Consider the following 13,047-nt stretch of genomic DNA (forward strand, 5'->3'; position numbering starts at 1 on the left):
ACTCAGAGGGTGGCTACATGGAAGAAGCTGGCGGAGAAGGTAGTTGAGGCAGATACTATAACAACATTTACAAGGTGTTGGACAGGTACATAGATAGGAAAGTTTAGAAGGAATATGTAGGAAGGGGCTGCAGATGCTGGTTTAAACCAAATATCAATGCTGGAGTAACTCAGCGGAACAGGCAGCATCTCTGGAGAGAAGGATGGGTGACATTTCGAGTCTAGACCCTTGACCTGAAACGTCACCCATTCCTTCTCTCCAGAGATGCTGCCTGTCCCGCTGAGTTACCCCAGCATGTTGCATCTATCTAAGGTTTAGAAGGATACGGGCAGGTAGGACTATTGTAGATGGGGCATTTTGGTCGCCATGGGCATTGAGCCAAAGGGCCTGTTTGCGTGTTTGCGATTTTCTCCCGTTGACCATTAGCAGGTTTGTGCTTTCATCTCTACCTGTATGGTCTCATTTGAGTGGTTAACGAGGCCATGCTCCCTCAATACTGAAGTCATGCATTCCTCGTACTGTCACCTTTTTATATTCTTTCTGTCTATGAAGTCATGTTATAAATATATTCTCTATTTAGCCTTTTTTAATCATTTACTGCCATTACAGTAGCAGCAGACAAATATTGAACACTATTTAATGACCAGTTACACGTTATAATTTGTCAGAAGCTACCCTTGGAAGGTTTCAGAATATTTAAAATATCAAAATGTGGCTAACGTCCCCTTTGAAATCTATTCAGGAAACTAACTGGGCACAAATATGTGTTAAAATTATGAAGTTGAAGTGAAACATGGCTGAGACAAGACACCAGTTTTCAAAAAAGAAGCCAGTCTGAAGAAGGGTTTCGACCCGAAACGTTGCTTATTTCCTTCGCTCCATAGATGCTGCCTCACCCGCTGAGTTTCTCCAGCATTTTTGTCTACCTTAGATTTTCCAGCATCTGCAGTTCCTTCTTAAACAAACAGTACTCACTCTGGGTAATGCATCCTGGCTGACCAACTCCTGTAGGTTCTTCACAGTACTCAGAGCCAATGTATTTATTGCAAACGGGTCACAGAGGATCATGGAGAGGTCACTACAAAAGACACAGTGTTAACTAACTAAGCATTCCACATCCAAGTGGCCACATGCATATAATAAACAAAAGGAGCAGCAAGCAATATTATGTGATATCACATCAAATATCCCGACAGGCTTTGGGAGGAATGCAGAAACAAGGAACTGCAGATTCTGGTTTATGAAAATATACATAAAGTGCTGGAGTACCTCAGCAGGTCATGCAGCATCTCTGGAGACCATGTAGAGGTGAGGTTATGAGTCGGGACTCTTCTTCAAACTCAAATGCGTGGACTGTGGAAAGCGTGGACAGGTAACAGAATTATCATCTCACCAGTCTGATAAGAAAAGATGTGCCTTGTTTACTAACCCTTTGGATGAGTGACAACATGAGAGACGTGGGTGCCTTGGGTTAAAACAAAGGCTTCCTTTGGAAGAAGTCCAATAACATTGATGGCGACAACCCGGGATCAACCCTCACGAGAAGGACGGAGCCGAATTCAAAGCCCAGTGAAGAAGGGTCCCGTTCCAAAACATCATTTATCCATGATCACCAGACATGCTGCCTGACCCGCTGAGTTGTTCCAGCACTGTGTGTCAGGCTTTAGGAGGATGGATTTATGTAGAGAGAGAAATGCTGAACCATGAAAACAAAGAAGCACATTGAAATAGGTCATATGATTGGCCTCTATGAGAGCTGAAGCTACAAGGTTATGTAGTGTGGCTTTAAGACATGGTGCCTGGGAACAGCCATCTTCCAGAAGATTATATAACGAGAAAGAAAGTGTGGACAGGCAACATAATTACGATCTCTCTAGTCTGATAATCATAAGGATAGAAGTTGTATTTTGTTTATTCAGCCATTGGATGAGTGACAACTTGAAATGATTGACGTGGGAGTCGTGAGAGTTCTGGATTAGAACAAGGGGTTCTCATAGAAGATTGAAGGAAAACAATCATGTAAAAGAAAGGCGGTCTTGGACATCGATGGCAACAACCATCGCAAGAAGGAAGGACGGAATTTCTGCCAATGGGAAACACTCCACGTCAAAGTTGGATAGCCTACAATTGCTAAATGTCATTCAGGAGAACTTTGAATCAGAACTCTGAATCCAAAAGCCCAGCAAGAGGTTGGGCGGTAGTGTACCAATTTTGTTTTTAATTTCGGGGAATGAAGCTGGCCAGGTGGAGTGTGTATCAGCTGGACATTTTTATGGCAGTTGTCACAATTCAGTTAGATGTGGCAAAGTTGTGGAAAACGACAATTAGGAATAAAAGTTGTAAATTGTGGGATGGGCAATTTTACTAGACAGAGACATAGAAGGTTGAATCTTGTGTGTTATAAATGTTCTGTGGATTCTATGTAAGGAATGAAAACGTTCAATAAAATGGTACTCACCCCAATACCTGCTCCTGGCCCTTCTTAACTCCATCCAAAAAACCCTGCAACTCGCGAGCTCTCTTGGCATCGACAAATCTCTCTCTAATGCAAGCATCAAGGCACCAGGTAAACTGCAAAGAAATAAGGCAACTAGTTTTGGCATTGATGGCTGCAAGATTTGTTAAATTACAAGTCAGAATTTTTTTATTTTATTTTTAAGATATTAACATTGAACAAAATTAAACAGCATGAAAGTTTGTTAAAGTAATGAAAATCAAAATTGCAATCTCATTTCCATAATACCTTGGATTAATATAATTTTCATGCTTTATTTTATTATGTCCATTTTTCCTAAAACATTCAGGTATGAACTGGCACAAATTTTGAAAGGCAAAACTGCAGATGTCCTGTGTTGCAATAGTTAATACAATAACAGTGTGGAGAACATATCCCCATATCAAACGCACTGAAGGATTTCGGAAATAATTACAAGAGCATTAAGGGAACATCTTGATTTGGAAGCCTTTCCTGGAGATAAGATGTTAAAGCTGCAGAATTAGACCATCAAGGCGGCATGGCAAGAAAACGCAGGAACAATTATAGCCAGTTAGTCACTTTACTTTCCCGTGCTGCATTAGCTGGGTTTTCATAATTGTAAAGGCAGAAGGGAGATGGCTGCACATGTTATTTTGTGAAGCCATATTCCTCCAAACCTTGCCTCTCCATGTACCTGACCAAATATCTTTTAAATATTGTAATCTTTGCCATAGAGGGAGTTCAGAGAAGGTTCACCAGACTGGCAGGACTTTCATATGAAGAAAGACTGGATAGACTCGGCTTGTACTCGCTGGAATTTAGAAGATTGAGGGGGGATCCTATAGAAACTTACAAAATTCTTAAGGGGTTGGACAGGCTAGATGTAAGAAGATTGTTCCCAATGTTGGGGAAGTCCAGAACAAGGTGTCACAGTTTAAGGATAAGGGGGAAGTCTATTAGGACCGAGATGAGAAAAAAGAAAATTTCACACAGTGGTGATTCTGTGGAATTCTCTGCCACAGAAAGTAGTTGAGGCCAGTTCATTGGCTATATTTAAGAGGGAGTTAGATGTGGCCCTTGTGGCTAAAGTGATCAGGGGGTATGGAGAGAAGGCAGGTACAGGATACTGAGTTGGATGATCAGCCATGATCATATTGAATGGCGGTGCAGGCTCGAAGGGCCGAATGGCCTACTCCTGCACCTATTTTCTATGTTTCTATGTACCTGTCACTGACACTTCCTCTGCCAGTTCGATCCATGTACCGTCTGTGTGTAAGGTTTCTCCCTCATGTCTCCTTTAACTATTTCTACTCTCACACAGAATCTATGCCCTCTGGACTGAGACTCCTCTACCCTGGGGAAAAAGACTGTAACCATCCACATTTTCTACACTACTCATGAATTTATAAACCTCTACAATGTCACCTTGTGGCAAGGATCCACGGAACATATTTCACTGATATCCAGGTCATGCAAAGACATCAAGAGTTCTGCCCGCAGCGTGCAATAATGGACATTTCTTGTTCGTAGGAAGAGAGTCCGTAGGAACTGAAGCACCATGTCATACAACTTCACATTTTTCCCAATCATATTGGTTAATTTCTGAACCACCTATACACAGAAAGAAAACAAAAACATGAGAACATTGCAAACAACAGGCTTTCTCCACATCTTCAATTAAACTTAACATGTTAGAATATATATATTGACTGTTATAGAGTGATAGAGTGTGGCCACAACATGTCCCAGCTACACTAATCCCACCTGACCACGTTTGGTCCATATCCCTCCAAACCTGCCCTACCCTTGTCTTATATGTTGGGGTAGTCTCAGCCTCAACTACCTCCTCTGGCAGCTTGTTCCATACACCCTCCACCCTTTGCATGAAAAAGTTACCCTTAAATTCCTATTAAATCTTTTCCCCTTCACCTTGAACCTATGTCCTCTGGTCCTCGATTCCCCTAGTCTGAGCAGGAGACTATGTGCATCTACCCGATCTATTCCTTTCATGATTTTATACACCTCTATAATACAAAGTCACATAAATAGTCTGAAATGAAGTTAACCATATACATTTTACAAATAATCGAGAGAAAGTCAAATGCGAGCAAACCTGCCAATTTTGGATCCAGTTTCCCTGATATCTTGCACCCTAACTGGACTAGTCTACCATATGGACCTTGTCAAAAGCATTACTAAAGTCCATTTCTACCTCTCAGCCTTCAGCAATCTTCTATGCTATCGCTCCAAAATACTCAATCAGATTTGTGAAATATTATCTCCTCTGCACAAAACCATGTTGATTGATCAGTCCCTGTGTATCCAAGTTAACATAAATCGTGCCCCTTAGAATATTCAACAACAACTTCCAATCAGAGATGCAAGACTCATCGGTGTCGTTTTCAGGCTTATCCATACTTCCTTTTTTTGGACAAGAAAATGACTTTACTGGTATCCAGCTTTCTGGTAGCTCACTGGTAGCTAACGAAGGTGCAGATATCTCCACCAGAGCACCGGCAATCTCCTCCCTTACTTCCCTTAACACCGTGGGATAGAACCCATCCTTCCCTGTGATTTATTCTCTCTAATGTGCTCCATTATTTCTGGAACTTGCTCCTTTCTGATCCAGACATGCTCTAGAATATCATTGTGTTCCTCCCTTAACCCTCCAGCCTTCATGTCATTCTCCTCGTGAATATTAACAAGCAGCTATTCGTTTAGGATTTTCATCATTTTCCATTGGCTCCATACAGCAGCTCCTCCTTCCCCTTGCCTGTTATCCATGCTATTCAAATCTACCATTCCTTATGAAAGGGTTGCACATTTCAACACATAGCGGGAAAATAATTTCCCATTAGATTCCACTAGATACTTTTGTCTCCTTTGATATTTCCTTCGCTCCATAGATGCTGCTGCACCCGCTGAGTTTCCCCAGTACTTTTGTCTACCTTCCCATTAGATTACTTAGCACATTTTTTTTTTAAGTTAATAATTTTATTTTTCTCCATAAATGGAATCTTCAACAGCATTGGAATATTCATAATTTTAAAAGATCTCAATCACGTCACATAGGGGTCACCCAGCACATTGACGATGATGAAATGTGCAATAAAGCATTCACATTTCAAGTGAACTCAGACTATCTAGACTTTATAGTCATATATCACGGCAACAGGCCCTTCGACCCAACGTGCCCACACAGACCATGAAGCCTCAACTACACTAGTCTCAGCTGCCCGCATTTGGCCCATAAACCATGCCTATTCATGCACTTGTCCAAATATCTTTTAAATGTTGTTATGGTATCCGTCTCAACTACCTCCCCTGTAGCTCCTTCCATATACTCACGACCATTCGGTTCCTATTAAAACTTTTCCCTCTCACCTTAAACTTATGCATTCTAGTTCTTAATTCCCCTACCCTGGGAATAAAATTATGCATTCACACTATCTATTCCCTCATGATTTTATGCACCTCTATAAGATCACCTCCCAGTCCTCCAGGGAATAAAGTCCTAGCCTGCCCAACCCCTCCACATAGCTGAGGACCTCAAATCCAGACAATATCTTTGTAAATCTTCCCCGCGCGTTAACCCTCTCCAGTCTGCTATGCCACAAATGTGACCTTGGTCTGAAAGAGTAACTTTACTCTCCTCTGTGAAATTAAAGTTTCTTTGCCCATATTCAGTCCAGAATGTGTAACTAGGGCACTAAGCTGTTATTGGTTTGTGTGTACTGTATGTCACCACTGATGGGCTGAAGGTGGATGCAAATATTCATTCTTGTACTACAAAAACATGCAATTTAAAAGATTATGCCATATTCCACATGTACAAACTATATTCCAGGATATTTATTAATGACAGGAATTGCAATTTGAGAACAATGAAAGACATATGCAAAGACTTACACTGTCTGCTAATGGACAAAATTATGCTTGCCACTGAAATGTATTCCTTCTATGTTGCCAAGAACTTTAAATGGCTAGTACACAATTGTAAACTTTTCTAGAAGTATTGATAATGTTATTGTAATCTGTACCTCTCCCTGGCGTCTTGTTTTGGGGGATGCCGAGAAGAAGTTATGCAGGACGGAGAGTTCACTGCTGAAGAGTGCGTTTTCTTTCTCAATTATGTACTGTTTCAACAATGGGGAGACTTCATCTCCAAATAAAGCCTGGTTATCCTGCCAGATCTGACGTTTGACCTCTGTGGCACATATCTTGTAGAGTTCCTTATCTGCCATTACTAGCTTTAGCTTTTCTTCCGGCACCTAGAGCAAAGAATGCAAGGCAGGATTGTTATGGAAAAGAAAGGCAAGCATTGGATAAACTAGGGGGATGAATTCTGGGTATCCAGCATGGATGGCCAACATCCTTCCCGCCAATCATTCTTTCAAACATTAGTTTGAAGAGTGTATTCATAACTTGACAATAATTAGGAAACAAAATACTGCACGGTGGCACAGCGGTAGAGTTGCTGCGTTACGGCGAATGCCGCGCTGGAGACCCGGGTTCGATCCCGACCACGGGTGCTGTCTGTATGGAGTTTGTACGTTGTCCCCATGACCTGCGTGGGTTTTCTCCGAGATCTTCGGTTTCCTCCCACATTCCAAAGATGTACAGGTTTGTTCGTTAATTGGCTTGGTAAATGTAAAAATTGTCCCTAGTGTGTGCAGGATAGTGTTAATATGCGGGGATCGCTGGTCGGCGCGGACCCGGTGGACCGAAGGGCCTGTTTCCACGCTGTATCTCTAAACTAAAACCGAAAGTCAAGATCACCTTGGTATCAATGATATAGATAAAAAGACCAATGTGAAGGGAGCAAGGTCATAATGAAAGAGCAGGAACTCCAAGGTTGCAAGCTCTGGGTTACTTTCAGTGCCATTTGCCTATGTTTATGGGAATAGTATGAAAGGCCAGATGAATGTGGGGCTAAGGAGACAGTGTAGGAAGGAGGACTCACAGACGCTACAGCCCAATATACCCACGCCGGCCAAAATGTCTAACTGGATGATGAGGACATTAGGGAGGGCTATTTTCATATTCTCATGGATCTCAATATTAAGGTAATAGTGTTGGGTATCTTGAAATACGTTAAGATCCTCAGTGACAGATGGAATCTATCCCAGGATATAGGAAGGGTATTAATAGATGAGAATGAACAAGGCATGATTAGTGAGTTTGGAGATGACAGTAAAGTAGGTGATATCGTAGATATTGAAGATGGTTATCAGATATTACAGCAGGATCTGTTGGGGTAACAGGCTGAGGAATGGCTAAAGGAGTCCTGTGTACACAATTGGGTAGAGGTGAATCGGACAGTACCATTGCTTAAGGAAAGACCGTTCAGAAGCTGAACAAAGTTGATCCCGAGTCTGACGATGCGCACTTTCAAGTTTCTGCACGTTTTGCCAAGACTCGAGGACCTGAGCTATGGGGAAAGGTTGGGCATGCTAGGAGTTCATTTTGGAACCCATGAGGCAAAGGGGTGATCTTGTAGGGATGTAGAAAACCACAAAAGGATTTGTATGGCTGTAGAAACGGAGTTTCGTTTGAGCCTCACTGAGGTTCAAATGACATGGAATAAATATTGAATTGAATATTGAATTTGAATTGAAGATAGGGTGAATGTACAGTTTTTTAAAATCCTGGGAAGAGGAATCAAGAAACAACAGACATAAGTTTAAGCTGAGAGGGGAAAGATTTAATAGTAACCTGAGAGGCAACTTTTTCACTCAGGTGGGTATATGGAACCTCCAGAGGAGGTAGTTGAGGCAACAACAGTTAAAAGACATTTGAACAAGTAGATGGATGGGAAGATTTTGAGGGATATGGGCCAAACGCACGCAAATGGGACCAGCTTGATTGGCATGGACAAGCTGGGTCGAGGAGCCTGTTTCCGTGCTGTACAACTCAATGATCGGTTTTGATATTGTAGGCGGCAGGACCTCTTTTGGAGCTGTGTGACTGTGACTCTAAAGACCCTCGAGCTCAAATTTGAGTTAAATAACAAGTTGTCATTTTCTGTAACTATTCTGACCTTGGGCAAGTGCTTCATCACACACATTACAACGGGTTGTATCGAGGGGACTTTAACCAATGGAAAACATTTCCCCAGCAGATCTTCCAGCTTCTTGTACCTAGGGAAAATGATCAGAAAATATTAGTAATAATAATAATAATACATTTTATTTGTATAGCGCTTTTCAAGGACTCAAAGTCGCTTTACATGGTGAGTCAAGAACAAAACAAAATAGACCAGTAGAATTATACTACCCATGTGCACAAAAGTGAAGATAGACAAACGCACAAAAGTGAGCTTTGTGTGAAACTATATAAAAAAAAACAATTACACATGCAACGTGTGAAGTCCCAGATGACACACACACACTATTCCAGGTACTTTTCAATTTCACCTTGCACCAGCAGAATTTTAATAGTGTTAAAAGGAGAAAGCCCAATGAGCAACTACCTGAATTAAGGACTAACCTCTATACATTTATAAACAATTTTTAATCAGGGTATGAAGTCTTTGCTTTTAACCAATTAAAACTTTGTGAAGTCCTGCCTCAAAATGTAATTCCTAACTTAACCTAAAATTTAAAAAAAGCTCAAAGCCCTTTCATTTTACAATTCACCTGAACTTCATTGCTGTTAATGAAGCACTTATTTGATTTGACAAATTGTATGCAATTTGGAAAATGTCATTTTTCTAATACATAGTGGCTCACTTATGTTGTTTTTTTTCAATTAACCAACCTTTATGTTAAGATCTTACTCCATTTTAATATTTTTAAATCCTGACACACCTTTTCCTTCCAATAAATCGATGATTTCACCACATTTTACTGAATTCTTTTAAAATTAAAAATACTTAACACATTTCAAAATATAGACTTTCAATATGTTGAGCAGGGTAGGACTTCATTGCTTGGAGTGCAGGAGACCCAGGGATGATTTTATAGAGGTGTATAAAATGTGGAATAGATATAGAGTGAATACACAATCTTTATCACAAGGTAGGGGAATCTAGAAGTGGAGGCGATAGGGGAAGGTTTAAAAGGAACCTGGGGTGCATCTTCCTTAGCTGTCAGAGAAAGTAGATGAGGCAGGTACAACAACATTTAAAAGACAATTGGACAGGTATATGGACATGTTTAGAGGGATATGGACCAACCTAGTCAAATTGGATTAGATTAAATGGGGCATCTTGGTCAGAATTAGCGATTTGGGCTGAAGGGCCTGTTTCAGTATAATATAATTCAATGACAATCGTCTAAGCTATGATAGAAACATAGAAGCACGTTGACAATTCTGAAAAATATATGGAATATAACAATCAGTTAGGAATACTCAAACCACTACACCAATGTTTGACACGGCAACAACTTTAAAAGGTACTTTCACCATTCTCAATGTGATAGCATTTTGCTCCACTGATCTACTCTTGGAGCCGCCGTCTCCGGTAAGAAGTGGCCGATTCGGAAGTCTAAGCTGCTGAGGGAGTTCTTCCGTTCCGACGTCGGAGTTCCATCATCCCGGCGAGAGGGCCTAAACATCGGGCCGCCCATAGCGGCGACTGCGGAGGCCTCGATAGGCCCCGACCACGGGTGAACATCAAAGAGGAGGATGACTGACTTTGGGCCTTCCCACACAGTGGGAAACTTTGATTCCACTGTGTGGCGATGTTTATGTTAAAGACTATCGTGTTCTGTGTTCCTTTTTTTTCGTATGGCTGTATGGTGACCCAAAATTTCACTGTACCAATTGGTGCATGTGACAATAAATGTCTCTTGAATCTAACCTTCCAGACCAGCCTATCATGCAGCACCTTGACAAAGGTCTTGCTATAGTCCATATAGACAATATCTACCGCACCACCCTCATCAATTCTTTTTGTCACCTCTTCAAAAACCTCAAATTGGTGAGACTCAATTTCTCATGCATAAAGCCTCGCTTCTATCCCTAATCAGTCTTTCCCTTTCCAAATGCATGTAGCCAAGGTGAGATGGGCAAAGTTTAAAGGAGCTGTGCAAGGCAAGTATTTTCTTTTGCACAGAGGGTGGTTGGTATCTGCAACTCGCTGCCGGGCTGTTGGTGCGATAATGGCGTTTAAGATACTTTTGGATAGACATGGAATGGAAGGTCATGAATTATGTGCAGGCAGATAGGAGTCGGTCTTGGCATCATGTTTGGCAAAGACATTGTGGGCCGAAGGGCCTGTTTGTGTGTCGGACCTTTCCATGTTTGTGTGGCCTGTCACAATCTCCTCTACTAGCTTACCCACCACTGATGTAAGGCCCATCTGTATACTTCCCAGGATTCTCCTTGCAGCCTTTGAGTGTACCTCTCAAGGGATTCACAATCCCAGCTGCCTGCACCAGACATATGTCTCCTTTTTCTTGACCAAGAGCCTCAGTATCTCTTGTAACCCAGTGTTACCTAATCCTGGCAGTTTTGTTCTTCACTCTAACAGGTAAATGCTGGCCTGGATCTCTGCAAATCTTACGTTTAAATGCCTCCATTTGCCAGACACCCCTTTTACTGCAAAAAAACTCCCACAATCAACTTTGGAAAGTTCCAGTCCCATACTGTCAAAATTGGCCTTGCTCCATGTAGGTCTCAACATTCTGGACCATCTATATCTATAACCATTTTAAAATTAATAGAATTATGCTCACTGGTCCCAAAGTGCCCTCACTAACCAGTCAGTCGCTTGCCCGGCTTTATTTCCCAAGCAGAGATTGAGTTTTCACATCTCTAATTAGGCCCTCTACATATTGATTGACTGAGCAAATTCTATGCCACACAATTCCTTAGCACTGTGGCTGTCCCAGTTGATGCTTGGAAAGTTTCAATCCTCATTATTACAACCCTGTTATTATTGCAGCTATCTTCCTCTATAGTTCCTCCTCTAACTTTTCTGTATAATCTCCTCAAAGTGCTAACCCTCTTCTTGCTTCTCAGTTCCACCCATCAAGCTTCACTGGATGGCCTCCCAAGAACATCCTCACTATATAGAAAGCATTTTACTTATGCTTGGTTTGGGAACAGCTCCGTCTACAAGAAATTGCAGCAAATTATAGACACACCCTAGACCATCACACAAACGAACCTCCCTTCCATTGACTACATTTATACCCCACGCTGCCTCGCAAGGCCAGCAACATAATCAAAAACACTTGCACCCTGGCCACTCCCTCATCTCCCCTCTCCCATCAGGCAAAAGGTATAGACGTGTGAAAACGCACACCAGATTCAGGGACAGTTTCTTCCCAGCTGTTATCAGGCTACTGAATCATCCTACCACAACCAAAGAGCAGTGCTGAACTACTATCTACTTCGAAGGTAGACACAAAATACTGGAGTAACTCAGCGGGTCAGGCAACATCTCTGGAGAGAAGGAATGGGTGATGTTTCGGGTTGAGACCCTTCTTCAGACTGAAGTACTATCTACTTCATTGGTGATCCTCGGACTATCCTTGTTCAGACTTTGCTGGCTTTCCCTTGCACTGAACGTTATTTCCTCATCATGTATTTATACACTGTGAAAAGCTCAAATGTAATCATGTATGGGTAAAAAGTTTTTCACTGTACTTCAGTACACGTGACAATAAACTAAACTCAAACTGCAGTATCGGCACGATGATCAGCACCATCCACTTTATCACCCCATCCTGTCTCCCACCTGCATCATTAGTACCGTACAACATTGAGTCCTGTCCCCACTTCTGCCACATGTGTGTGTGATGGCGGTTGCACCCCAGTCCCGTGCGATCTGTAACTTACCTGTCACCATCCTTTCCTTCTGATGCTATGGTGGCAACTTTATCCAGCAGTTTATCTCGTAACTCATCAAACACAGACTGGTGGAATTCGAGCCGGGGAATGCTGTGCAGGTCGAGGAAAGGCAGAGCCGACTGCAATGATGGCAGCAATATTCCATTTTCAATCTGAGTGTTTGGAAAGGGATAATAATGTTCAAAAATGAACAAGGATTACGGGAGGTGGTGATGGGGAGGAGAGTGAGAGGAGAGAAGGAAGAGGGGGGTAGGGATGGGGGGGGAGAGAGGTAGAGGGTGGGGGAGAGAGATAGAGGATGGGGGGGGGAGAGATAGAGTATGGGGGCGAGAGATAATGGGGGAGAGGGTGGGGGGAGAGAGATAGAGGATGGGGGGAGAGAGATAGAGGATGGGGGAGAGAGATAGAGGATGGGGGGAGAGAGATAGATGATGGGGAGAGAGATAGAGGATGGGGGAGAGAGATAGATGATGGGGAGAGAGATAGAGGATGGGGGAGAGAGATAGAGGATGGGGAGAGAGATAGAGGATGGGGGAGAGAGATAGATGGGGGGAAAGAGATAGAGGATGGGGGGATAGAGGATGGGGGGATAGAGGATGGGGGGAGAGAGATAGAGGATGGGGGGAGAGAGACAGATGATGGGGAGAGATAGAGGATGGGGGAGAGAGATAGAGGATGGGGGAGAGATAGAGGATGGGGGAGAGATAGAGGATGGGGGAGAGAGATAGAGGATGGGGGAGAGAGATAGAGGATGGGGGAGAGATAGAGGA

The 13,047-nt window shown here is 42.5% G+C and overlaps 1 protein-coding gene across 1 annotated transcript in view; it reads right to left on the minus strand.

The window, feature by feature from the left end:
• Positions 1–13,047, minus strand: part of nelfb (negative elongation factor complex member B) — a 32,469-nt gene that overhangs the window by 18,854 nt on the left and 568 nt on the right. Inside the window, exons 2-7 of the mRNA XM_033048770.1 lie at positions 12,266–12,429; positions 8,517–8,616; positions 6,517–6,747; positions 3,902–4,087; positions 2,459–2,571; positions 976–1,078 (exon numbers count right to left, since the gene is read on the minus strand). Coding sequence (XP_032904661.1) covers positions 976–1,078; positions 2,459–2,571; positions 3,902–4,087; positions 6,517–6,747; positions 8,517–8,616; positions 12,266–12,429 — 897 coding nt within the window. The remainder of the gene's footprint in view (positions 1–975; positions 1,079–2,458; positions 2,572–3,901; positions 4,088–6,516; positions 6,748–8,516; positions 8,617–12,265; positions 12,430–13,047) is intronic.

Source organism: Amblyraja radiata, chromosome 32, assembly GCF_010909765.2.
Source record: "Amblyraja radiata isolate CabotCenter1 chromosome 32, sAmbRad1.1.pri, whole genome shotgun sequence".
Lineage (NCBI taxonomy): Eukaryota > Metazoa > Chordata > Chondrichthyes > Rajiformes > Rajidae > Amblyraja > Amblyraja radiata.